Genomic DNA, 27,140 nt, shown 5'->3' with positions numbered 1-27,140 from the left:
AATTGCCATATGACCCAGCAATTCCACTTCTGGGAATACACTCACAGAGAACTGAAAACAGCATGTAGTCTAAAAACATACACACAAATGTTAGAGCAGCGTTCCTCATTATCACCAAAAAGCGGAAATAACCCAAATGTCCACGAACTGATGAATGAATAAATATCTGTACAGTGGACTATTACTGAAACATAAAAAGGAATGAAGTGTTGTTGCTACATGCTACAGCGTGGATGGATCTTGAAAGCATTATGCAAAGTGAAAGGAGCCACATACACGAGGTCACATATTATGCGATTCCATTTCTGTTGTCCAGAAGAGGTAAATGCACAGAGATGGAAAGGAGACTGGCGACTGCCAGGGGCAGTAGAGGATGGGATCGGGACTGACTGCTAATAGGTACGGGGTCTCCTCGGGGAGTGGTGCAAATGCTCTGAAATTAGATTGTGACGGTCGCACAACATGGCAAATATACCGAAAACTGCTGGGTTGTAAAATGATGGAGTTAACGTTGTATGAGTTACATCTCAGAAAAAGCAACACCCCCACCTGATGAAATCAGCTTTGCTAGACCTAGAGGTGAATCCTTGGGTGCTTTATGTGCAGGCATTCTGGTCACTGGGTGAATTTGTTAGAATACCACGAGGAGACGTCCCACTGTCTGAGAAAAGAGTGACATCCCAGTAGACAAAATCCAGCAGCTGTCTCTCCGTGACTTCCCTGTTCTTCACCGAACTAAGTTCCTTGGGAATCTTGGGCACTGTGAAAGTAAGATTATTCCCCCGTGTTGGGAATGAAGAGATTAGATTACATGATGGATTTTATTGTTCTGTCTCTCGTCCCTCCTTCAATGTGTCCCCGTCGGGATTTTTATTATACACAATGCTTGGGATGAATTCACTCCCAACTCGCTGGGGTCTCTTTCCCAATGAGAACTGTGTGTCCGGAGGAAACCCAGGTCGGGTTTTCCTTCATGTGCTTTCAAGGCCAGCACGGACATGGAGTGTGTTCGGAAAACACTCCAGTAGAGGGAAAACGTCCTTAACTTCCCATTAGAGCCAGTCAAAGCTGACTTTAGAAATATGTCGGAAGTGTAGCCATCAGGAAAACTCAATGGCAAGAATTTAAAGCTTTCAAATCCATTCGCGAAACTAACGCGAGAAGGCCGCTATTCCTCCGCCGTCCGTTCGTGGCAGGCGTCGCTTGTTGGTGGCTGTGCTTCTCCCACCTGAGCTGAGTGCGTAGATAATGCCAACAGAACCCCCAAGGCAGCCACTCATGTGATGATGACTCCCAAGATGAAAGTTACTTGCAATCCCACCTTTACGGCCTGAGGGGATGGATCTAAGGGCCTTAAAGGGACTAGTCCCTTTTTGAAGTTTTTATTACTGTACATAGCCTTGCTATAGGGACCAGTATGGACCATGGTAATCCGTATGACCGCCATCCATGCGTCCAGAAAAGTATTCATTGGTCTGGGCGCCGAGTATCCAGAGATGAGTTAACAGAGCCCTGGCCTCATGGAACTGCTGATACCAAAAGCACAGCTGTTTTTCAGAGATTCTCATCAGCAGAAAGGGAGGACTGTAGCCGAGCAGGGTCCCCTTTCTGTAACGTCTGGCCAGACGGAGGGGTGCTGCCCTGAGAAGTTCATGCAGATTGGGAGGGGGGCCCCTTGACCTTCAGGCGCCGTCGATTCTATGGTCGTATAGTCAGGGACTCACAGGGGTGAAATCTGTCTTTTTGGCATTATTCAAGCAAGTATGAACATGCTTCTGGGTAGATCTGAGCCTGACTTTCCTCTCAGCCAGTTGGATGCAGGGAGCTTACTGGGGCGAGGCTGTGGGGGCCGGGGGGGGGGGGGGCTCTTCTTCCCAAAGTTATTTCAAAGAACTTCTATTCCCCTACCCTTGCGTGCTCCGAGCAGCTAGTGTCATGGAAAAGCCTGTGGCCACAGCAAGTCAAGTGGGTCCCTCTCTGTGACTGCGTGATAGTGGGCAGCAGGCAGACACACTCAACCCGGGTTCCCTGCCGTTCTGACACCCAAGACGCAAGCCCTCAATGGCGATGTCTTTTCTGCTTTTGTGGCTACACCACACTGTCCATCTCCTGCCAAGCCGGTGATTGTTCCAGTGACCGTCATCTCGAAATAGCTCCACGCCCCGGACCGTCCCTTCCCGCGCCAAGGGAGGAGAAATGAATGGGCACGGGCTGACGTGTTTGAAGGGTTTCGGTCCAGCTGCCAGTTTGGGAGTCGAGTGTGTGCTGGGGGGTCAGGTCAGCGAGACACGGCGCAGCCCCTTAGAAATGAACAAGACAGGCAGAATTCAGGGGCTCTTCCTAAAAAAGGAAAGTGGGGGACGACTCCCAACACACTCTCACATCCATTTACCGTCGTTGCATGCACTCATGTCCGTCTGATGGGCTGCATTTCCTTGAGGAGACGGTGCTTAGCTCCTTGCAGGGATAAGTGACTAACTCATTATAGAATTTCTCACTTCCACCGGCATATCCTATCAAGGAACATAAGTTCTGTGGGGATTGGCAGTCTAGCCAAGGTGACTCATTTGAGCTGGAAAGCGAGAAAGAGAAAGAGGTGGGGAGGGGAGAGAATATGAAATTCTGTTCACTGCGTCGCACGTAATGGCTATGCTTAAATTTTATTGAGTATCACGCTCTGACCAAGAGCCTACAAGGTTTAGTATCCACGTCCAAGGATATTAAGTGCAGAGAGAATCCTTTCTGGTGTGCTTAAAGTTCCCAAGAATCAGAGTCTGTCCTGGCTGTTTTGAACGTGGCGGAAAGCGGTGGTGGAGAGGCAGTGTGGGGGAGGGGAGGAAGCCCCAGAGTAAAGGGGGATCTGAGGATGGAGGCCCAGCTACATGTTATCCAGGTGACCTTGGAGCATGTCCCTTAACCTCTTTCAGCCTCAGATTTCTTGTCTACCTGTATTACCTGCCTCACTCCATTGTAATTACACCACCACAGCAAAGGTAGGATTGGAAACATTTTGTGAGCTAAAGCACCGTAGAAAGATATCATTAGGCAAGACATCCGTGTACCAAGAAATTCTGTGTGGCCCTAGCAAATACTGTATAGAACTAGGCCATTATGTAAACATAGATATTTGAAATAAAATTAATTTTCTAGTTGTTTTATTTTTAGTAAAGAACAGCCTGTTTTTAGTGATGGAAAATGTTTTAAAACATGCAGAGAAACAAAAAGAATAAAGTAAAAACACCCATTATTTGAAACAGTCCCCTTTTGCTAATTTGATATAATAAAACACATCTATTGCAAGGGGAAAAAAACTCAGAATGTGAGTGGTTTACAATGACAGAAGCTGTTTCTGGCCTGTTCAGAATGTCAGTTTTCAACCAAGGGGCCATCGCGCCCCGCCCTGGAGGCATTTGTGTGAGAATGGGTTTGGTGTCGCAGGGGGAACCGGGGGAAGAGGTTGCGGGGGAAGCTGGTGGGCAGAGCTTGGGGGCGCTGCTAAACACCCACAAGACAAAGACATCTCCACCCCAAAGCGTCGGAAGTGCTGAGGTTAAGAACTGCTTACCACATTGCTTCACGCACTCAGCCCGGGAGCATCGGGCTTTCCACAATGTCAGCCTCACCCCACTACCAGGAACATGACCCGTTCTCTGCAGTAAAGGGAGGAGCAGGCGGTGCATTGTGCTCCAGTCCCTAAGAATGCTGCTGGGAGCGGCACCTGCCATTTAAGCTCCTCCCATATGGGCGAAAGCAAGTCATGTCCTAACTTCAGTGGGGCGCAGGTACAACCCTACGATGTCCCTGGTTGGAGGAGCGCCAGGTACATCAACGAAAAGCCCTGATCGCTTACAGTAAAATGTTGGGAGACCTTTCATCGTGGCCAGTCTTTGTGTACACCCTCAATTCTTCTCCCAAAAGTGACCCTGAAGGATCTTATATGAATTGCCAAATTGTCCTTCTGAAAGTCCCTACCCCCTGCAGCATGCAAGTTCCCATTTTATTTACTCGCTCCCTTGCATAAGCAGGATATTATTGTCATTCTGTTTAATATTTGTCATTTTGAACAGTAGATACTGTACAGTCTCTTAATTGCAGCATGTTGCTACCTTGCATTGCATTGTTTAAGACCTGGATTAAAAACGTAAAGGGTTGATCTCAGCCCGTCAGAACCTACCAGCTTGAACTCTCATGGGAGCCGTGTGTGTGAGGAGGCCTCCTCATGCATCTCGCCAGGTACTCGAAATCCTACAAACAGTGTCAGCTTTGCTCAACCGCAGGTCTAGAGAGGAAACAGGTCAGACTTTAAAAAGGAATGACCACCCGACCCGGCTCCAGGGCGAGGCACCAGAGGAAACCTCAGAGGCGGGAACCTCAGGATCTTGAGTGGTTACGACGGTGAGCAGGTCCGAGTGACAGTTTGTCACTGATTGCTACCGATAGGTCAGGCCAAGGGAAATCCTTTGTGAGAACAAGTCAGTAATTGGCAAGTTAGGTACGTGATTAACCCGAGACAAGAAGACGCTGTTACCGCTTGGGAGCCCTGCCGAGACTTCGGCTTCTCCGCAGTCCTGTTTAGCAAATATGAAAAATGCCTATTTCATCTCGCAGAGGGATGGAGCCAGGAGCCCAGTGACTTCCAAAGGCAACTTGGAAGCGTGGGGTGGGCTTACAGCTCCAGGGGTTCGATGAGGGGGAGGTACTAGGGACTGCGCAGTGCTGACAGAAACCCACGCTGTCAGCCCTGGTGCTTTACGCCGGGATGTTTGCACTCACAGACGCGTCTGTAGGGTGGCAGGCAAAACTAGCCACACAGCGAAAGATAGAAGGGAACTATTTTAAGAGACCACAAATTGCCCCAAGATCATTCCAAATAAATGCAAATAGGCCAGATCAGGCATGTGTGGACCAAGAGAAAATGAGCTGAGCAAACACTCCTGTTTGTCTTCATCAGCAGAATTCCCCTAAACGACTTTTTTTTTTAAGTAAATTTATGGATGTCGAGGAGTGGTGTTGGCCTTTGCCGGCTCGGTTTATCCCTTTCCAGTCCGGAGCCCTCTTTGCAAATGAGCTCCCTTTTCCCTTCTCCTCGTCTTGCCCAAGTAAGTAAACTGCACACAGCTTCGGTCAGCGGGGGCACTAACTGGGTCCCCGGGACACCAAGTCACATGAGTGTTCTGAGTGTCCTGGTTCTGTCTCTACTGCGCCGTCTCTGCAGCTTCCAGGAGCCCATTAACCAGTCGGAGGAGCTGTCGCTGGACCACACCCGCCCTCCCGCCCGTGGAGCTGTGGTCTGGGAGCGTCCTGGGGAGGGAGTACCCAGGCTCGGCTGCCAGCTTGCGTAGCACGTTGCATAGCAATTTAATTTCGCTTTGAAGGGAGGCATGTTTTTACAGGCAGGTTTTCCAGACCCTTGTTTTCCAAAAGAGCTTGAGGTGTGGAGAAAGATTTGGTGAAACCAAGAGAGTCTTGGGTTGTTTTTTTTTTCTGTGTTGGATTAAAAGTGCCTTTGGAAAGGTCTTTCTTTTTTTTAAGATTTTATTTATTTATTTTTAGAGAGGGAAGGGAGGGAGAGAGAGAGAGAGAGAGAGAAACATCAATGTGCGGTTGCCGGGGGCCGTGGCCTGCAACCCAGGCATGTACCCTGACTGGGAATTGAACCTGCGATGCTTTGGTTCTCAGCCCGTGCTCAATCCACTGAGCCATGCCAGCCAGGGGAAAGGTCTTTCTTAAGAGACACTAGTGATTGTCTGGGGGCATCCTAACAGGAGCCACAACTGCCCCTCCCGTGGATGGGTGCCCTCTGGGGCTGCCACCAAACAGAGCTAAGGAGAAATCTCAGGGGAGGCTTGGGAGTTACAAGAGAATTGGTCTTGACAGGCTGCGTGGAGGACACTGGGCGTGGTTTTCCAGAGGTGGGGTGCTTGCGTGCATGGGACTCGGGGAGAAAGACAGAACTGAGGAAACGGGAATAATTAGGGGCAGCAGCGCCCAATCACGGAGTACAGTCTCTGAGGGGCTGTAGTGCGGCAGTTTGCAAAACTTCTGGACAAAGGCGCCTTTATCTTCCAATGAACTCTTACGCAGAACCCCCTGTATAAGTGGATAAAGTGACAGTTGTGTTAGCATAAGGATAGTTTATAATCCACATCCATATTTATTATTACAATGCTAATCTCCGTGTATGTTTATTATGTGTGTGTGTTACACATGGAGAGAGACAGAGGGAGACACCCTAAACTCCTGGGTGGTCGCTTCTAGGAACAGGTGAGGAGACCAGGACTGAGAATTAGGTTAAAAAGCACTTGTTTTAACCATAACAGAACGTTAACAGGAAGACCAGCTCCTTCCCATCTCCCCCAGCATGCTCTCACAAAGGCCAGAAATAAATGTGACAAGACGTGAAGGTTTCTTCATTTGAGTGGCTGAAATATGGGTATTTGCCACCACACTCTCTGTGCTTTTCTTCAGTTTAGTCATTGCCGTCTCTTTAAGGGAAGGAAATCTGCGACAAGCGTGAGTCTGTTTTGAGTCAAACAAGCGTTGAGAGATGGTAGATGATGACGTGATCTTTATATTCATTTCATTTCTGTACTTTGCACAGTTTTGAGAAAAGTCACAAGGAATGTATACAAGTGGTTGCAAATGGCAACAGTATTTTCTTTCATCGTTTTTCTCGCAGGTTCTGGCTCCTCTTCAATTAGGTTGATCCCCAAGCCTGAAAGAGGCAGGTAGGAAATCATGTAGGGCTCGATCGCTTGAGATATCTAACGACTACTTGCATCCCTTGCCTTAGACACACAAGTAGAAAAGGTACACCCCCAACTTAAGCTTTGAAGCTGTCTTTATTTTTCTTTAAAGATTTTATTTATTTATTTTTAGAGAGGGAAGGGAGGGAGAGAGAGAGAGAGAGAAACATCAATGTGCGGTTGCTGGGGGTCATGGCCTGCAACCCAGGCATGTGCCCTGACTGGGCATCGAACCTGCGACACTTTGGTTCGCAGCCCGCGCTCAATCCACTGAGCTACGCCAGCCAGGGCGAAACTGTCTTTATTTTTTAAAAAAAAATGATCGTGGGACACGTTACATGTTCCTTTGAAATCTGCAGTCCTGGCTTAACACCCTGGCTTGAGCACGCAGCCCTGGCCTCACGCCGCCTGGTGCTCGGCTGAGCAGGATTCGCCAGGGCAGTTGCTCGTCCAGCTTCATCCGGGCAGACGCACAGCGGCGCGTGTTCGGAGAAACCCCAGCACAGACCTTTACGCTTCCCAGTAAATGACAGAGTTAAGGAAGTTCGAGGCTCTGTGTTCAGGGATGTTAAGAAGAGGTTTATTCCGAGATCTTCACTTAAAAGTGAGTGGCTTTTAAATGTTCATTGAAGCCCCTCTTAGTAAGCATGTTTTGTGGGAACCCAAAGTTGTCATCAGCCAGAAGTTAATCACCTGATCACTAATAATAAATGTTCTTCGCTCAGAGATCCCACCCCATTTAGCACTAGGCATGATAATAAAAGTCATAACCTGAGGGCTGCAATGTGCCAAGGATGGTTTCACATGGGTAATCTTATTTTTTAAGAGTTTATTTATCTATTTTTAGAGAGAGGGAAAGGAAGGGAGTAAGAAAGGGAGAGAAACATCAATGTGTGGTTGCCTCTTGCATGCCCCCTACTGGGGACCTGGCCCACAACCTAGACATGTGCCCTGACTGGGGATCGAACCGGCAACCCTTTGGTTCACAGGCCAGTGCTTTAGGTTCACAGAGAGGAGGAGCCAGGGGGACCGGGGGCACTTCCAAAAGGAAGATGATGCTTCTGTAGAGAGGTCCCGGGAAGTCCGAGAAAGACACCCACTATGTTTGCAGACACGGCCCTTCCCACTGCATTGTGCCCGTCAGACTGGAGTGGCTGGAGCTGTATCATTCTCGAGCAGCGCGTAGGGCTGCTCTTCTGACATCTCTGAGGGCAGGATGTGTTTTTGTGACTGAGGGAGCCGAGAGGCAGGAAAATGTGGAATGTCACTTTTTTTGTGCACTTTTGAAAACTCGGTGTTTGCTCCAACAATTACAGCAGGGTTGTAGGCAGAACCTGAATTTTCCTAAGTGTGAGATTTTTTTAAAAAATCTGTTTTCATAATTAGTTTTATTTTTCAAGATAAAGTGCTAATCAATCATTTTTTTCATTTGTTAAAAACATTCATTTCATTTTAAGTGGCTTTTTTAAAAAAAAGATTTTATTTATTTTTACAGAGAGGGGAAGGGAAGGAGAAAGAGGAGAGAAACATCAATGTGTGGTTGTCTCTTGCGTGCCCCCCCACTGGGGATCTGGCCTACAACCCAGGCATGTGCCCTGACTGGGAATTGAACCAGTAACTCTTTAGTTCACAGGCCAGCACTCAATTCACTGAGCCACACCCGCCGAGGCTTTAAGTGGCTTTTTATTAATCCCAAATATCCTCAGATAACTGTATCTTATTGTATATACCAAGTCAGTGTGGAGATTTAAATATACTTTTAAAATATATCAATACACCAATAAAGATAACATTTAAATAAACATCCTGTGGAATGCCTGTGCAGCTGTTCCAGACACAAACGAACTTGGGCATGAGAGTATGAACCAGTCCAGACTGTCCGGGCTTGAATTTCAAGCTCCAGTACCTCCAAACTGTGTGACCATGCACAAGTCACTCGGTCTGTCTGTGCCCGAGCTACCGCAGCTGTAGAATGGGGATAATACTGTTGTGCATTCATAGCACGTCCCAAGATGTAAATGAGGTGATCTTTGCAGGCACTCACAAGCATGCTGGCTCGTAGAAACAATATAAGCGATTGGTAGTTTATTTTTTCCAAACATCCATAATGCAAGCTCCCCAAGCCCCCACACAAACAAAACAAGTTCCCATTGTTTTCTAAAGGTAACTTTTATTTGTGTATTTCTCATTATAAAATCAATATGCAAGCCCTGGCTGGCATAGCTCAGTGGATTGAGCGCGGGCTGCAAACCAAAGTGTCACAGGTTCGATGCCCAGTCAGGGCATATGCCTGGGTTGCAGGCCATGACCCCCAGCAACCATACATTGATGTTTCTCTCTCTCTCTCTCTATCTCCCTCCCTTCCCTCTCTAAAAATAAATAAATAAAATCTTAAAAAAAAATAAAATAAAATCAATATACGATGATGATAGGAAAATAGAAAACATTCTACTCACATAGTGTAATCATTGTTAGGACTATAGGATCATACCATGTGTGCTGTTCTTACCCCAATTCTTGGCTCAGTAATAGGTGGGAACATCTATCTAAATCCGAGTATTCTTCCGTGAGCTCAGTTTAAATGCCTCAGAAAGACTTTACTGTATAGATTAAACATTTTTTAACCAACTTTTTTTCCAACACTATAATCAATCTACAGTAAACATCATTGTGGGTATACATTCATGTCTTTATAAATAATTTCCTTGTGATGAAGTCTTAAGAGTAGAATTGCTCACAGGACTTGCAATGCATCCTTTACGAGGATGCATTTATTATTTGTTATCATTTACCTCCTTTATTATTTATTCTTGCTACATCCTTTTGTAACAATAATAATAACCATAAGAGTAGTTGACAAGGACTGAGTGAGTGCTTACCCTGAGGGGGCCAGACTGACCGTGACCCTCAGTGGTGGCTGCTTTCATTAGCCTCGTCTTGGGGACGAGAGAGCAGACTCGGGGGTGGAAATAACTTGCCCAATGTCACCCTGCTGTCTGGTGACATGTTCAGGCCAGGCTTTGAGAGAAGCCAACCAGCAGCCGGGATCTATTCCCCCGTGGTACTTGGGAAATCAGTCATTGACTGGACACAGTCCCAGTTTGCCCCCTCTCCTCTGTGATGGGTTTGATTTATGTTCACAGCCAGCCCACAGTGAGACCCTCCTATTGATCTCGGGAGGGAGAGAAACCAGATGTGACCTTCTCGATAAGCCATTGGCTAAAGACGATTAGAGAGGACTGTGCACTAACAAAGAAATCCCATCAGCGAGGCACCGAGAGGTAAAAACCTCCATTCTCCTGGCCTCGTGTTAGAGCTTTGGTTCGTCTCGGAATCGCCTTGAGATGTTTCTCAGTGTCATTGAACTTGACCCCTACATTGTGGCTCACTTGGTCTTTAGAGCAATACCTTCTCCCCTTCTCCTGGGTTGGATCAAAAGACAGCATGAGGAAGGCATGGCCTTGTGGGAAGACAAGATATAAAATCAGTCCATTCGCGCACTCAGCCAATATTCACTGAACGCCCGGGGATGCGGAGATGAAAGGCACCGGCTCTGCCTTTGAGGATACGGGGCCCTGAGGAGTTAAGCAATGAAGGCGGCATCATCATGGGGCCGCGAGATGCGGTACCAGGAGGCAGATGATAACTAACCCCTGGAAGAAGCCTGGGCTGAGTGTGAGTCTCACCTCTGCCACGTCGTCACAGACCTCGGTGATGAGTTTCTCTACATTCAGTGTTGCCATCCGTAAAATGAGGGCTGTAGCTCATCAGGCTGTTGTGAGAATAAATGAGATAATGCCTAGCAAATAGAAAGCGCCCTATGGAGATCAGTCAATCAATCTGACTGGCTCACAGCCCTTACAGCTCACTCACAGGTAACCTAGCAACCCGCAGTCCCTGCAGGGAGAATGGCAAGGCCTCTGGCTGAAGCCAGCGCTGATAGGAAGACTGAATTTTAGCTGGTCTTCCTGGAGACTTTAATCCAGATTGCAAAGATCGGGTACTTCCAATTCAGTCAAGGGATTCCTGTCTCCTCTCAATCCTTTTGTAAGTATGCGAGGTGGCAGGGGACGGGGGTGCCTCCCCTGGGGCACGGTGCACAGTGCACCCAGCTGTGTCCAGCCCAAGCACAGCTCTCTGTGGGGCCCAAGAGGCGTGGATGGCATGCACCCTGCCTGCGCTGTGCCGTTGCACGGTTCTCAGAGCCAAAGCCAGGTGTCACTTACAGAGACTGTTCCTGGCCAGGGCACAAGTAACTCATCGATGTCAGCGTTCCTGTTGTCAAAGAGTCGAGTGCAGGAGGTCCAAGAGCACAAAGACAGGCCACCAGATCTAACAGGTGCGGGATTGTAGGGCAGCTTCCTGAGGCAGGTGTGACCCAAGCGGGCTTTCGGAAGGGGCGTTACACAGATAAAGGGCAGAGAGCGACAGAGCTTCCCAAGCAGAGGGCAGCGGCAGTCCCCTTCACCGGGTGGGCTGCGCCGAAGCTTCACATAACGACTGACTGCCCTCTTTTCGAAAACAGGCTTCCCTTTAGCCATCACTCAGCACCGAGGACGTGGCTCCAACATTCAGAAACGGCGCGTACAAGGCCAGGAGTGGCCAAGGAGGGCAGCGCCTCTGAGCTTCAGCGGCCGTGACCCTGCACTTAATTGTTGCAGGTTTACAGCGTGTGCAAAGCCCAGCTAGGAACACGTGTTAAGGAAAAAAGCGCTCAGACCCTACAAAGCCACGAGCTACCCTAGTAACTGGGAACCCATGCTTTTGTGGACTGAGGGAAAGCCTTGAAAATCGGGACTTCGGGTTTTTAACTGTTCCCCTCCGCCCCCCCATTCTCAAAAATGTCACCTGGGTGGGTTTCACATTCCCCCCACCCCCGCCAAGGAGACCCTGTCTTCAGATAGATGCATCGTTCTGTAAAGGCAGTTCACAACACTGGATGCTGCCAACCTCTACTGAAGACCTACTATGTGCTGTTTGTCAAGGGACTGTAGCCGTGGACGGGGCAGATCTGGCCCTGCCCTTGCTTGGCTCGTGGGCCCCTGCGCTGAGGCCACTTCAGGAATTCCAGGAAGCGTCACCTCCCGGCAAGGGCGTTGTCCCTGCCTGGCCCTGGCCTGGCCTGGCCTCACTACTTAGCGTTTACCCCGCTTTCTCGTGGGAATCCCGCTCTGGCCCGCTGTGAGCAGGAAGGGTACCGGGACGCACCCCCCAGCCACGATGGCAGTGCCAGCTAATCCTCTAGGGGTGACCGTTTGTCCTTCTTGATTCCTTTTCCACTCCCCCTGCGTCGCTCCCCTCCCATACCAGAGACATTCAAAACAGGCCCCTTTGAAATCTGAAAATCACAGTTTTAACCTTGCTGTATCGGGGTGGTGTGGGGTGGGGGAGACTTGGTGGAATCTATAATGTGCTTACTTTTAATCGGCCAACCAGCAAAGCCCCTGCCCAGCCCACGGACCCACACAGGGACCAGGCGCGGTGAATGCGCCAGGCGGTGGCTCTCTTCCTTGCAGAACAGGCTCTGCTCTCACTGTTCACTGCCCTTTGCGGAGCATTCGGTCTCTGCAGCCCTCCGCCGGCCTCCCGCCCTGCTCGAGGGGGGTCTGAGGTGGTTCTGGGAGGTCAGCTCTGTGAGAGCAAAGGCTGTCAGGTTCCTGGCTGCGTCTCCAGCGCTCTCAGCCGTGCTTGTCCACAGTGGGTGCTCAGCACACGTCTGGTGGACCTGCAGTCACAGAGGCTGCTGGGTCCCTCCGCAGGCTGGCCCCCAGCTGTCCCCTCCCCTGCGCCCTCAATGCTGTCGAACTCGCCCACTCGCTGTCCCCCAGTCATGCCGAGCTCATTCTGTCTTAGAGCTTTTGCATGGGCTGTTTCCTCTTTCCAGAATGTTCCTTCACCAGATGTATACATGGTTTCTCTCTCACTTTGTCGGGCCTCTACCCAAACACCATGCCCGCGGCGAGCCCTTTCCTGACCAGGAAATCTAGAACTAGGCACTCCTTTACGCTTATCTCCTTACTCCACTTGTCTTGAACTTAGTTTAGATGTAATTTGCAAACCACCCAATGCACACACTTGAAGCGTACAGTCTGATTCCTCAAATTTGGAAATTGTATCCTTTGGACCAAACACCCCAAGTCATGACATAGAATACTGCCACCCCCAAAAGCTCTGCTGTACCCCATGCCAGCCTCACCGCTACCCCAGGCAACCCTGATCTGCTCTCTGCCCCTAGAGCAGAGGGCCCTGCCTGGAGTTTTGTGAACGGGGAACCCTGTGCTGTCCCGTGTCTGACCTCCTTTGCCCCGAGCAGTGCCAGTGAGATTCGCGATGGAGTCGTGTGTGTCAGGGGCGCATTCCTGTCGTTACTGAGATTCCCTCTCATCCGCGTGGACTGTATGTCTTTGTCCAGTCTCTTACCGATGGCCATTTGGGTTGTCTCCGGTTAGCGTCCCGTTTTATTCATAGCCCACATCCCTCCCGGACATTCTACTTCCACACGGCGATGTCAACCCCTGGAGGACAGGTGTCTTGTCCATTTGATTTACTGCTGTGTCCCCAGTGCTCGGAGCAGGGCCAGGCACATAGTAGGTGTTCAATATGTGTTGAATGACCCAATAGTTTTACATTCATTGCTCAGCAATGGGCAAGCCACAGGTTCACAAGCTGCGCTTCAGATAGCTATCTGTTCTGTGAACCCCAATCCAGAGACAAGTAAGCCTTCCAGGTGAAGCCGGATGGTGGCTGGGGTCCCTGCCTCCACGGCCGGGATGGTGCCTGCGGCCTGGCCCAGGATTTCCGTGTTCCTGTGGCCTGTTCCTGGTGTATCTCCCGAGCACCCCTTTCCTGTCCCGCGGCGCCCAGGAGCGGCCCCCACGCTCTCTGCTGGCTTCCCCAGGAAATCGGGTCCCACTGAGCATCTCCACCCTTTCCCTTTAGTGCTTTCTTTTCTTTTCTTTTCTTTTTTCTTGTACTCGGGAGTGTGGGGGGACACTCATAGGAAGAGGCCACATTGTGACCTGGCTGTCCCCCGACATCCTGCTGTCCTCTGCCCTCCCCTCTTTGCTTTTCTCAGTCTCTCTCCTGTTTCCAGTAACAAAACAAACTCTTCCTTTCTCTCCTCCAGGCAAGTCCCCACCCCCAGCACCCAAGTTCCTTGGTTTCTTACTTTGCAGTCTAAGTGAGAGTTTTGTTAAAGGACATTTTCCCCCAGTGAGATGAGCGAAATCAGACCAGCTCCTTAGACACGGGCAGGGCACTCCCTGAACCAACCACAGGCACCCCGCCCAGCTTTGTCTCACCGCCACAGCCTCACAAGAGCAAAGAGACCCCCTGGGCCGAAGAAGTGGGACCCCAAAACTGAAACAAGCTGATTCTGTTTAGAGTCCTCTTTCTCCTGCTGGAACCCCCACAGGCTAAATCAGGAGCCCCCTGTTGTCATCAAAGGCCCCCCCATCCCTGGCCCATAGGATGCTTTCTCCTTCCCACAGACAGGAGGATACAACCTCGATCTCCCCGCAGTTGAGCAAGGCCGGCCAACCCTGCATGGGGCTGTCAGTGGACTCAGGGTTTGCTGTCTGATTCTGGCTGCTGGGGTTTGAATCCCAGCTCCACCACTTACCAACACTTGAGGGAGTTCTAGACCCTCTTCCTGCCTCAGTCTCCTCATAGGCAAAGTGAGGGTAATGATTTGTGTGCCGCAGGGCTATTACGAGCGTTAAAGAAGATAGGACATGGAACTGGATCACTTGCAACAGTGCCCTGCCACTGTTGGCTGTTCCCACCCCATGTCGTCTGAGCAGCTGGCCAAGAAAAACCCAGGGAACTGCACGGTGCTTGCTAGAATCTCCTGGACACTTCTCCCACAGAGGTTCTGTCCTCTCAGTGGCTGCATCACCCAACCTCCACTGTGTCGGCAAAGACTTCTCTCCAGGTCTTACCTCCTTTGCACCTAAATGTTTTCATTCATTCCATTACAATCTTGACTGAGTGCTCACTGCATGCCAGGAACTGCTGTAGGCAGTGCAATATCATGTTGAGTAAAACAGACAAGTCTCCCAATTGTAAGAAGTTTGTATCCAAGAGGAGAGATGTGGGCCATAAATTAGGAGATGCATACCGTTTTTTGTTTGTTTGTTTTTCAGAGAGTGGTGAGTTTTTGCTGAGGATGGAAAGAGGAGAAGTGGTAGAAGCGTTTGAGAACGGGTGGTCCGGGGGGTCCTTTCTGAGGTCTAGGCAGGTCAGGGTTGACCAGGAGCAGGCAGCTGTAAGAAGAGCAGGCCAGGCAGGGGAATCACTCGTGCAAAGGCCTGGGGGCTGGGATGGGCTTTGCGTGCTCCAGGAAGTGAGGGAAGAGCAGTGTGGCTGGAACTCGAGGAGGAGTTTGGAGGGTGACAGAAGGAGCTTGCAGACCAGGCACGGTCAACACCCAGCAGAGCCACCCAGACCTTTCCTGGCACCTTTTCGGCCCCTTCACTGAGATGTCTGCCTGTCCTCCAGTGCCCTACTTGCTTCTGCTCGAGTCTGACACCAGCACTTCCGAGCTCCGCCTTCCCCCCCTTCTCTGCTCAGAGGCATCTAAGGACACATGCAAACCAGGCTAGCCGCCAGATATGCTAGCAGCGACAGCCAGCTTCTTGGAGAACTTATGGAAACCTCCCATAGTTGCTAAGACTCATGCAAATCCAAGCTCAGGTCTTCACTTGGCCGCCTACCATGGTCAATGGCACGGGCTACGCTGCCTAATGTGTCTAGCCGCCATTGTCCTCTCCAGGGAAATGGGGATACGAATAGGGTTCCCAGGAGGAGGGAGTGAGATAACAAATGTCATTATTTGCCATTATGCCTGGCACGTTAGCAAGTGCCCAGGAAAAAAGATACGGTTTTCTTATTTCTGGTGATTACTTTTTCCACTGCTGCAAGAGGCTGTGTGATGAAGGAATCAGGAATTCCACCGTGTAGATGTCTTCTCCTTTGCCCCTCATTTCAAGGAGCCGTGTGTGCGTCCTCTCTGCCTTCCGTCTGTTACACCCCATTCTGAGGGGCCTGGCGCGGTGAGTTGTCACAGTCTACAAACACAGCTCCTCTTTCCTGTCCGGGGCGTGGAGGCTCATCCCCGCAGCTGGTGCACGAGCAGCCCCAGCAGTGCCTGCAGCCGGGCCAGACGGCATCTAGGGAAGTGACTCCGGAGGTGGGACTGAGCTTGGAATCCAGAAAAAGACGAGCCAGGCCCTGCTAAGGGAAGCCACCCCCAGCCCAGCACGTCCCTGCCCCTGTCCTCCCTCCACACGTCCCTTAACATTCAAGCCTCTTTGAAGGAGAAGCAACAAATTGGGCTGAACTTTAATGAGGAATCAGCCAGGCTCCCTTTGCCATGGGCCTGGCTGGAGCAGAAAGACATGCACAGCACCCCCCCAACCCCATAAGTGACACCCCCCCCACTGCCCATCGTCACCAGATACTGCAGAGACCCCGTGGCAATGTGGCTTCAAGCAACCCTGGCTCACACACACTGCTTTCCTGCAAACCCATGACAGCTGCACATGCGCTGCCCTCCCAGGTGGAACCCACACCTGACATCCGTGGGAAATGTCAGCATTTACTGCTTTTCCTGTGCACATCAACCCTCAACCAGCAGGTGCTCCAAACAGCAGCAAAGTTATCTTTCCCCCTCTCCCAGGGCCCTGGATGCAGGAATAACGTCTTCCTGAAGGGCAATGAGTTCGTCTTTAACCTTGCCCTCTTTGGCAGGTGTGTACCGGAGCAGCTTCCAGAAGCATCTCTCTGCTGCACACTCACTGCCTGCGGGCACTTTTCCTTCTGGGAAGGTGACAGGCCCCGCTCAACGGTCCAGCCTCCTCTGCTCTCTCTTCCAGCTCCTCTGGAAACCCACTAAGTTATCTTAATTACCATCCCTCCTCAGCCTCTGCCAAGAAGTGGGGGCAGATTTATAATTGGATCAGTCAAATATTTGCTGTGGTGTATTTCTTTGCCTCCCGAGTGCTCATAAAAGTTGCATTTGCGTGCCACTTCTGGGGATGACTGATGAGTCAGAGGCACAGCCCTCACTCTCATCGCACGCCAACGTGGGTCCCTTTCCAAAGGCCAAGGAAAAAGAAAAGTTTGTGGGAAGGGGGTGTTTATTTTGGGTTATTGTGCTGTCACCCTCTGGGTAGCTCTGTTGCCAAGTCAAGGGAGACAAGCTGCCTTGGGAGACAGACTTCCTGCCGCAGCCAGCCCGTGCACACACACGTCCCCCTGCTGGGGGCTGATCACGTGCCTCCTAATCTCTTCCAGGGCATCTGCACACCGATTGCCATGTGCTAGGGAGCAACCTTCTTAGTCAACCAAGCGCAGCACGGTCCCCCAAGCGTCCCCGTATCCAAGACTGAGCATGATGGGCTTCTGGAACAGAGGAGACAGATGCCCCTGGTACTAAGCCTGAGTCGTCAATCCCCAGTGCTGGGCCATAGAGAGGAAACTCTGGCCAGGGCCTGAGCTTTTGGAAAATGGCCTCCTTTGAGGGTCAGCCAAATTGCCAGGCACACTGGCCAGGCTGCCATCGAGGAGTCCTCGCAAGCTGAGGCCCTCCTGGACCAGATGGTCTCCATGAAAACCAGCTTCTCGCTGAGCTCCCGCTCCTCACCCTTCCCAAGTTATAGCAGCGTGACGGATGCTCTGTGGTGCTGCTCGGTACATGGTAACCTATGAGTAGAGGAACTATATGTTCCAAACTAGAGCACCTTGAGAGTGAAAGGAGAAACAAGAGGTGTAAACTAGGACACTCCTGGGCAACCTGGGTGAAATAGACACCCTACACGTGATAGGTTGGAGCTTGACCAACAGAAGATGCAGCCCTTCTTTCCTGGGGATTCCGTTCTACAACCTTGTAAGACATGGGAAAGATGCTGGAACTCACTATGACCTTGGGGAGTGAACTGGGAAGGAAGAACAGTATGAGGTCGATATCTGGGAAGGCTATGCTGAAATACCAAATAAGCATCAACATTTCAGTGGCTTCATTTAACAGGTGTGTGTTGCTTGCGTGTGTTGCAATTGCAGGCTGTCCTCAAAGTATTAATTCTAGGGTCCAGGCCATTGCTCTCTTGTGGCTCCCACATCTTGGGCTTTAGGTGTACCCCATGGGAGATTGCACAGGGCGCTTAACGGCACGGTCTAGAAATGCAGTACGTCCCCTAGCTTATGTTCCATTGAGATGAGCACCACCCATGCTCCCTTCTGGGCACAGAGGCTGAAAAGGAGCAAGACCTGCTGTGAACGATGCCCAGCGATCACTACTACAGTGGTCACAAAGGAACAGTGTCAGAGGAGGAAGGGAAGGAAGACAAGAGAAAAAGCCCAGAGGGTCCAAAGGAAGAAAGCCCGCATTGCCCATCATCCCACTGAGAATGGAAAAGGGACATCCTAATGGCCTTATCAAGTCACTTCTCACATCTCGATGGCACGTATGAATGAATGAACAGCCACCTCGGGCCACGCTGTCCCCCATAGGCGTGTTCTGCACCGGGTGGTGCCTGATCCCGGCTCGCTGGCTGCAACTCTGCCCTTTTCTCTCCTGTTCAAGAAAGCCCATGATCCATGAGAAAAGCAGAAAACAAGCCGTTATTATGAGAGACAGAGCCTTGAGTACGTTCTAACTTCGTTTCTTTTAGGTGGAACTCGTTTACAAAGTCAGTATTGTGTTTGGTTGATATTTAACAAACAGGTGTGGACCAGACTCTGCTCGAGATCAGTTAGATGCCTCAGTGAAACGCAAGCATGAGGGTGGGACCTTTCAAGGCGTGCTTACTTACCCTTTACAAAGTACTTGCAACGGGGAGCGCTTTTCGTGATGTGACTCCTGTAGTGCTGACAGCATTGTCAAGGAGTGGTTTGATGTGGACGCCGTGGTCGTCCCCATTTTAAGGGGAAGGACACGGAGGCGCAGAGAATTGAAGTGGCCAAGTGTAAGTGCAAGTGTCGCGGAAGTAGCTGGCAGAGCTGGGACTCCAGCCCGGCAGCCTGGCCCCGACGCCCCCGTTGCCCCCGCTCTTCACCACCACGCCGTGGGAACGCGACCCCTGTCCTCCCGGAGTGCGCTGGCTTCTGAGCAGACGGACAATGGACAGGAAAACAAAGGACATCGTTTCAGAGGGTAATCAGTGCTTCGAGGAAAATTAAACACCACACAGGGACACGGGCTAGAGGCGCGTCAGACTCCGCATCCTCACCCCCACACGTCCCAGAGCTCCGTGGGAGAGCCCCCGGCTCACGGATTCTGCCTCCAGTGCAGTCCACCCTCCGTGCTTCCGCGGCAGGGCTCTAAGGTGCCGGCCAAAATCAATGTCCTCCCTGCCCCCCGACAAATGCCTCTTCCCGCAGTGATGGGATCGGCGGGACAGAGAGCACTGCCGTGAGCCCCGAGCCCCTGCCGTGCCCCTTGGCCGGTGGGCCGGTCCAGCCAGAGATGACGGATGCCCAAATTAATAGTGAGCGATGACCTCCACGAGTAATCGCCTTCCCCGACCTTTCCTCGTGGGGGTGATAGCCGGGACCCCACATGAAGTATGTTCTTCTCACCCTCGCACCGAGGAGGTGGCACTCATTCCTCTGACTGACAGCAATGTGTAGATGTGGGTTGTGGTCGTTGGACATTTACAGGGTTGCTAAGGAACAAATGTTTTCGTTACAAAGGCCTCCAAAAGCAGCGTCGTTTTGTCATATCACTTCAAATCATTTATTTTGCCCCATAAAGACAGCTGTGACCCATGGGGTATGGGCTAGAGAGAAACAAAATACAAACACTCGTTTCTGGAGAAATGGGGGGAATTTCCACTTTCTAAGCAGTGACTGTCTCCAGCCCCCACCCCCCAATGTAGAAACTAGAATCATGAGCTTCTCTTCTACCGTTACTGTGATTTGTAAGTAAGTGACTCATCATCACAAGGTACTTAATTAAATGGTTGTTATCTTCTGGGCACTGCCCTAAGCATTACCTCACGTCATCCTGGTAACAGCCCAGAAAGGTGTTACGTTCCCTCGTGGGCAATCCAGGAAAAGAATGTGACAGTTGTAGATCTGCCCAACTTCACACAGTAGCTGATGGCAGAGTCGGAATTCAAACCCAGGTTCGTGTGATGGCAAAGCCTTTGTACTTGAGATGATAGACTCTTTTATTGTCAATTATCACATTTCCGATGGGGAAAGCTGGCCGTTCTGATAACGGGGAAGTCCCATGAGTAGACTGCCGGAGTTCCGTTCCGTGGAGTCTGTGAAAGGGGTGAGAGTTGATGCCCAGAACCCACGAAAGCCTCTTTGTGGAGGGGAGGTGGTGGCGGAGCTTGTCCCCCGGTGCTGGTTTTTATCCGCTGGAGATCTGCACTTTGAGTATCTGCTGAAAGTCACAGTGCAAATGACTTACTTCTCCGTTGCAGTGATTTTGAAAGAGTTCACAGGATTAGTCCATTTCTACCCGGATCTTATCCATTTTCATGTCAACAGCAAAGAAACATTGGTGTTCACTTTGCCTTTTTCTTTACCCTCTCTGCCCAGGCCATGGTCAAGCACGGTCCTCTCTTCCTTAGAAACGTTTTATTTTCTAAATTCTCTTCATTTCTAAATGAAGCTTTATTTCATTCTCCCTCTAGGACGTCTCCTATCCTGACTATACACAAAGGCCTCAGAACTTTCCTTTTATTGTAGCAATCACTGCTCAAGGATCTTCCGTGGCTCCCACTTGCCCACCACAGGATGTCACTGTTCTCTGCGACAGGACTCTCTTGAGTCACACTTGCTCCACCCATCCCCCCCCCCCCATCCTGGTGGCCTTTGCTCACCACTCCGTCTCTCACTGGTGGCTTGCAGTTCTGACCCCGGTTTCCACTGAAACAGAGTTCAGTGTTTAATTGCTGGTGTTTCTGGACATTGCCCCTGAGCAGATGTAGGTCCAAATTTTTGCTTGGCCGCTTAGTTGCTCTGTGACTTTTAATAAGCTGCATGACTTCCCTGAACCTCAGTTTGATTGTCTGTGAAAGAAAATACAGATAGCCTCTGTCTCATAGGGTGTTTGCAAGAATTGAATGAGATGATGATGATGATGATGATGATGATGATGATGATGATGATGATACAATCTAACATGTACTTTGTATTTGTCCTGTGCCAGGCACTGTTCTAAGAATTATCCTGTTCTATAATATTGGTACTATTATTTTCAGAGTTTTGCAGATGGAGAAAGAGGTGGAGGATGGGGAGGGGGTGAAGGTAGACAATGACAGCGAAGAAGAAATCAAAACCTTGGGTTTTAAAGCTTTTTGGATTTCATAACTGTAGAAAAGAAATTGTGACCTCGAGTAATGAAACGGTTAGCACTAATTCTAAGCATAGTACATGGCAACTGGTGTTATTATTCATGTAACATTTGTGACTCTCGTTTTACGGGATGACCTCACAGTACAATGCACTGAAAAGCATTTCTCCAGGAATGAATGGGGCGGGGGCCGGGGGAGGGGGCAGGTCACGGCACCAGGCCCGCACCAAGTCTCACACACGTCTCCGTCTTCCTTTCCCAGTACGACTTCATGGAGCGCCTGGACGGGAAGGAGAAGTGGAGCGTGGTGGAGTCGCCCAGGGAGCGCCGGAGCATACAGACCCTGGTCCAAAACGAGGCCGTGTTTGTGCAGTACCTGGACGCGGGCCTGTGGCACCTGGCCTTCTACAATGACGGCAAGGACAAGGAGATGGTTTCCTTCAACACGGTCGTCTTAGGTACGTCGGGTGTGTCTCTGAGGGGAGAGGTCACCAGGGGAAGGAGGGAAGCATTCTGGGCATCTCTCAAGAAGGCTCTCTTCTTCCCAGGTGGTTCCCACTCTGGGGGAGACCAAAGCAGAACCCTTGATTCAGGCCCCCCAAAAGTGAGTCCTGGTTAAAATACGAATGCTGCTTAAACCGTGAAATTCACCATGACCCCAAGGATTTGGGTGCGGTGAAGACCTTGGGTCAGACCACCTGGCTCAGGCCCCGGCCACAACTTGGGCAAATCACCAGACTTGAGGAAGCTTCAGTTTCCTCAGGGCGAAACTCAGAGGCCCCCTCACTGGCTATTGTGGGGATTAAATAACATAAAGCATATAAATCTCAGAACGTGTAGTAGAGATCGTAAGTATTGACTATTCACATCTGCTCAATTTCTCTTAAAAGTCAAGGAAAGCTCAAAATGAAAAGCTTTTTAAAAGCTTAAAAATAAATCAGGAAAAAGATATAAACATAAAGAAAAAATCGTAACTTTATTCCCAAGTAGGTAAATATCAAAATGCTTTAAATAAGCAGTTGTCATGTTTGGTGTGTTTTAGCCCTGCTTTTTATCAGCTATCAAGGGAAAGGCTAAGGTTTTGTCCAAATTTTCTTCTTTTGTGTGCATGCGAACCCCTAAAAGGGCCATTAGTTTGAGGACATTTCATGAGGTTTTCTAAAGCAAACCCTAAGAATTTTAACAGTCAAATAAGCTATAGATATTTTCAGGAAACTTACTGTGTCATTAGGTTTTAATCTTCTCACTAATGGCAATAGCTGGTCCCGGGTGGAATCCCACTGAATCAGAGCAGATTGCAGACCCCTTTCACGGAGGGACAAGCTGAGGTTCAGACAGCTGAGCCCCTCAAGGCCCGGGGCTGTGACGATGGTGAAAACGGCACGGGCTTCGGGGCTTTGCCCGCTGGCCTTCGTGTTGTCCCAGCAATGCCTGGCCGTGGCTCTCATGGGTCACTGGAGAAGCCTGGATAAGGTGGTTTTGTGAGGAAAAGCCTGGTCGATCCAGGATGAAATCCCAGCTGGCCTTTCCCACATCCTCCTTAGAAAAGTCACTTGCCTCCTGAGCCTCAGTGTCACTTGTGCAAAGCTAGTGAGCACGTCCCTGAAGGGTGGATAACATGACGGCACGTGGGGAACATGCCTGGGAGGGAGCTGGCCGACCCTAAGTGACAGCTGGTGATTGCTTAGGGGCACGTCTGAGTCAGCTATATTTCCATTGACTGCACTGGAAGAACTTCTCTACTGGCCTCACGATTTCTCCCAGGGCATCCCCGACTCTCCAAAGATCTGTATGAGCCAGTCTGAAATTCAGGTGGCTTCTTCCTCAGTGGCCACGGCTGCAGAATGACACAAGATCCAATAGGATTGCAATTCATTCTTATTCCCCCTGCCGAGGACAGATTGGCCCTATCAGGGCAGCCAAATGCTCCAAAGCAGAGGTTGACACACCAGAGCCCACAGGCTGAGTCTGGCCCACTGCCTGTTTTTATAAATAAAGTTTTATTGGAGCACATCTGTTTCTATACTGTCTGTGGGAGCTAAAACGACAGAGTAGTTGCAACAGAGCCAGTCTGGCCCACAAAGCCCCAGTATTCATTAGCTGTCACTTTACAGAAAAACCCTGCCAACCCCCGCCCGAAAGCAACATCATAAACTTTGTGGAATCCAACTCACCGGAAAGGTCCTCCACTGTCCAAGGAGCTTTCCAGGATCAGGTTTGGTACCCATGGAGAAAAATGCAAAAAAGAGGAAAACCAGCTCAAAAAGGAAGACCCTGGCAGCATGTCAAACTAGTTTGAGATGTTGAGATTAAAAAAACAACAACAAAAAACAATCTTTTGCTTAAGAACATGATGAGAAGTGATATCCTTTCGGTCACCTTGTGTTTGGACTCACGCGTAGCAGCACAGCCACACACAGCAGCTGGCCTGTCAGAGTCTGCAAGGACTCGGTGACCTGGTTAATAACAAAAACCACAGCAACTACGCCTTTATAGAGCGCTGACTGTATACCGGCCCTGGATGGGGCCCTGTGTGCTGCGGACCAGCTCCATCGGCCCGTGGAGCAGCCGTACAACAGGGCCCGCCAGTATTCTGTTTTCCCGTTGACAAAGCCGAGACCGAGAGAAGCTCAACAGCTTGCTGGAGGTCTCACCAAGCAGTTGGTAAGCAGTGGGGTCAGGATTCAAACCCCCCAGAGCCTGGGCTCTTAACCACTGGATTGCTTTGAATTCCGGCCAAACAAACCCCTTTCCCCCTGCACAGCGAGTTTCCTGGGGGCCAGAATGTCTCCTGACAGCTCCTGCCCCAACTCCTTTATCCGCATAGAACCCGGGTATGGCGATGCCCCTCTCCCAAGCCACGGCCCGCATCGTCTGCCTGCCAGGGCTGGAGCGGCAGTTCTCCCCAAAGGAATCTCTCGTCGGGACTGCAGCGCAGAGAGAAAGTCGGAGGGAATCGGCCTAATCGTGGGGCAGACATCTGGATAGAGCAATGATAGGGATTGGCCCGAAATGCAGGGAAAAGAACAGTGTTCTGTCAGGTTCAGAGGTTCTCCCACACGTATCTATTAGCAGAGCATTCTCCAGCGAGAGCAGCGAGAGAGCGCCGAGAGCCCCGGAGAGGAAATGGAAGGAAGAATGTTCGACAGGTGTCAACCTGCGATCGCCCTAAATGTTCCTTTGGCTCCGGGAAGTCCTGGGGTGCGTTTTGGAGAGAAGCACCCTGCGCTCATAAATGAGTCTCCTCTCAGGGCACCACCGAGAGGCACCCTGGAAGTGCGGTGTGGATTTAGGGGGGACCGACCTCCGAGTGTGCAAAAACCTCACTGCCTGGGCTTCCTCCTGTCGCCTGCCGCTGCGGCCTCGGAAAACGTACCCCGAGTCCGCGAGGACAAGAGCTGATGCCCCCTCCACAGCGATGTCTGAGCATTGGAAACGGGGGGCGGAAGAGCGTGGGCTCCTCTGATACGTGAGCCATGGCACATGATTATTTTTTCCCTCGAAAACTGTAGAAATGCTTCAAATAGAAGACTTTGGGAAGATCACATGAAAAATCCTCCTCAGTACAGTTTTTGCTTATTTGGGATTCTTCTGCCAGCCTATGTGCACACGCAAATACACACGCACATGACCATTTTGACAGCCGTGTGCCAAGCAAGGAGAATGCCTGAGTGAGCCGTTCCGATCGGGTGTCGGCCGCAGGGAGCTCAATGAGAGACAACAGGCACATAATACGGCGACTGTAGCGATTAAAGGGACGGTGAGGACAGAGACGGTGAGGACAGGGACGGTGAGGACAGGAACGAGACCCAGATTCCAGGAAGGTGGGGAAGGAAGGCGCTCAGGAGCCAAATGTTTTTGCAACTCAGACTGGAAGATAAATGCGTCCCGCGAAGGGCAAGGCAGCCCAGCGAGAGCCCGGGGGAAGACCTCGGTCCTTCAGCTGGGGCTGTCGCTCCTTGGGCCTTCCTTCCCTGCTTTATCTGGGAAGTTGTTTGGTTTCACCAAAAGGGACCTTCAGCCTCAGGGATGTCAGTGTCCTCCAGATCCTCCCCAGACCCAGACACTCCATGAGAGCCAATCTCGACTTCGCTGACGGGGTGTCTTCTTAAACTACAAGCTGGACGATGCCGTTCCTCCATTTCAACCTTTTCGTTTATTCCTGTTGGTCTCAAAGCAAAATCCAAATTATCCCTGTGTCCTACAAGAGCTGAGAAATGAAACACTTGTACAAAGCCCTACTGAGTGGTTTGGTTTTCAGTCCAGACAGGGAATAAATGGAAAATTCAGCTTCAAGGTAAAACCTCCCTTGCCATTCTAGGTGACGACCGCATTAGGAACAATTAGACTTCAGACTCTTTCCTGCCGCGTCACCACGTCCATGTCCCCGACGCCCCAAAGGCTGTGTCATGTCACACCTGGGGCGTTTTGGCCTGCATGTTTTGTCTCATCGTCTTGGTAATTTGGAACTTAAAGTCTAAGTGCGTTTATTTTAATTTAAGGTAAAATAAGGATAATGATGCTTTTAAAATAATATGTATGTTTCTGTACAGATCCAAATCAACATGAAAAAGTTCCCCAGTGACCCCTTTGAAGATATTACTTGAGGGAACAGATAGAAATATAAATCGTGAAATCAAACAGCCACGCAGGTCAGAACAAATGTAAACTAACTGATTTTCACGAGAAATAAGACCCACAAAAGCTAGGCATAAAAGGACTTGGGGATAACGTAAGACCTGCTCCTTGATGAACCCCCAGATCGTGCCCCAGCTGATCAATCTCACATAGGTGGGGTTTTCTCGTGTCAAAATCCCTCAGAGCAGGGAACTCTTTTACTCTACAAACCCGAGGTCAGGAACCACCGCTCCGTTCGGAGACTCACCCTCTACCCCTGAGCCCACCAGCCGAGGCCCCACTGCCCGCCCACCCCTCAGACGGGCAGGCTGTCGTCGGTGAGGCGAGCTCACTGTGCTTCAACCTTGTCAACAGTCCAACACGGGAGATTTCGGGTTTCATATCCAGCTACGTAGTCTCTTTTGAAAAAGCAGAAGCTGCAGCAAAACTGGCCCTGGGTTAATCGGGGGCACAGCAGCGGCCATTCCCATGCCAGTGGCCCTGGTCCTCACGGCCCCCCAGTCTCCTCCTCACGGCCTCCCAGTCAGTGAGTGTCGACTCACTGACGCTCCTCCCAACTGGTCCCCTGAGGCTGCTGCCACGGGTCTTTAAAACGGCAGAGGGCTGATTATTAAATTGCTTCACCGGCAGGCAGAGGAAGAGGTAACGGCTGCATTCCCCTCTCTTTCAGACTCGGTGCAGGACTGTCCGCGGAACTGCCACGGGAACGGCGAGTGTGTGTCCGGGCTGTGCCACTGCTTCCCGGGGTTCCTAGGAGCAGACTGTGCTAAAGGTATTTGCCTCCACTCCCCTGCTGTGGTCGGAAAGCCGAAAGTCGGCTTCCTCTTGGAGGGGGTGAGAGAAGGCGCACCCGAGTGGCCTCCCCAACAGGCCTCACGGGGACACCTTGTGTCACGGGGACATTTGTAAGCCCACGCGTGCTGGAGGGCCTGAGCCTTTGGCAAACAGTGGGCTTTGATATATGACAATTGGCCAGTACACCTAGAGGCGCAGAGCAGTTATCCTTGGCACCAAGGTGTGCTGAGAAGAAAGATTTGCTAAAAATGAGATGGTTGGATTTCCTGTAAAAGCAGAGGCGAATTACCATCACTCCATTCTTGTAATCATTAACTTCTATGTAATGGAAGATTAAGCATCTCAGGGTTAGTAAATTTCATTCATTCTGGCCAGCTCGGCTCTTAATCCAGGAAGCGCTATTTATCTTGGTGGAATCAGTTTTAAATTGTATTATTAATTTATCCGCACTGCTTCGCACAGAATGGCTGGGGCCCTGGCATTCTTGGGGAAAAGGTAATAGAAGACAGAAAATGACTCTCATAAGAACAGGGGACTCGGGGGCTGCATCCCTAGCTTGCAGGAGGCCTTGAAGGTGACCTTCAAGTGGCACAATCAGACACAAGTGTAAGTGGAGAGAAGAGCTTCTCATGCTTTTTACACACCGTGCACAC

The 27,140-nt window shown here is 50.5% G+C and overlaps 1 protein-coding gene across 1 annotated transcript in view; it reads left to right on the top strand.

Moving 5' to 3' along the window:
- Window positions 1-27,140, top strand: part of TENM2 (teneurin transmembrane protein 2) — an 842,102-nt gene that overhangs the window by 670,910 nt on the left and 144,052 nt on the right. The window contains exons 8-9 of the mRNA XM_045827298.1: window positions 21,317-21,512; window positions 26,363-26,464. Coding sequence (XP_045683254.1) covers window positions 21,317-21,512; window positions 26,363-26,464 — 298 coding nt within the window. The remainder of the gene's footprint in view (window positions 1-21,316; window positions 21,513-26,362; window positions 26,465-27,140) is intronic.

Source organism: Phyllostomus hastatus, unplaced genomic scaffold (genome assembly GCF_019186645.2).
Source record: "Phyllostomus hastatus isolate PE091 unplaced genomic scaffold, TTU_PhHast_1.1 phas_contig_150, whole genome shotgun sequence".
In the NCBI taxonomy this organism is placed as follows: domain Eukaryota; kingdom Metazoa; phylum Chordata; class Mammalia; order Chiroptera; family Phyllostomidae; genus Phyllostomus; species Phyllostomus hastatus.
This window is presented reverse-complemented; position numbering and strand designations above follow the sequence as displayed.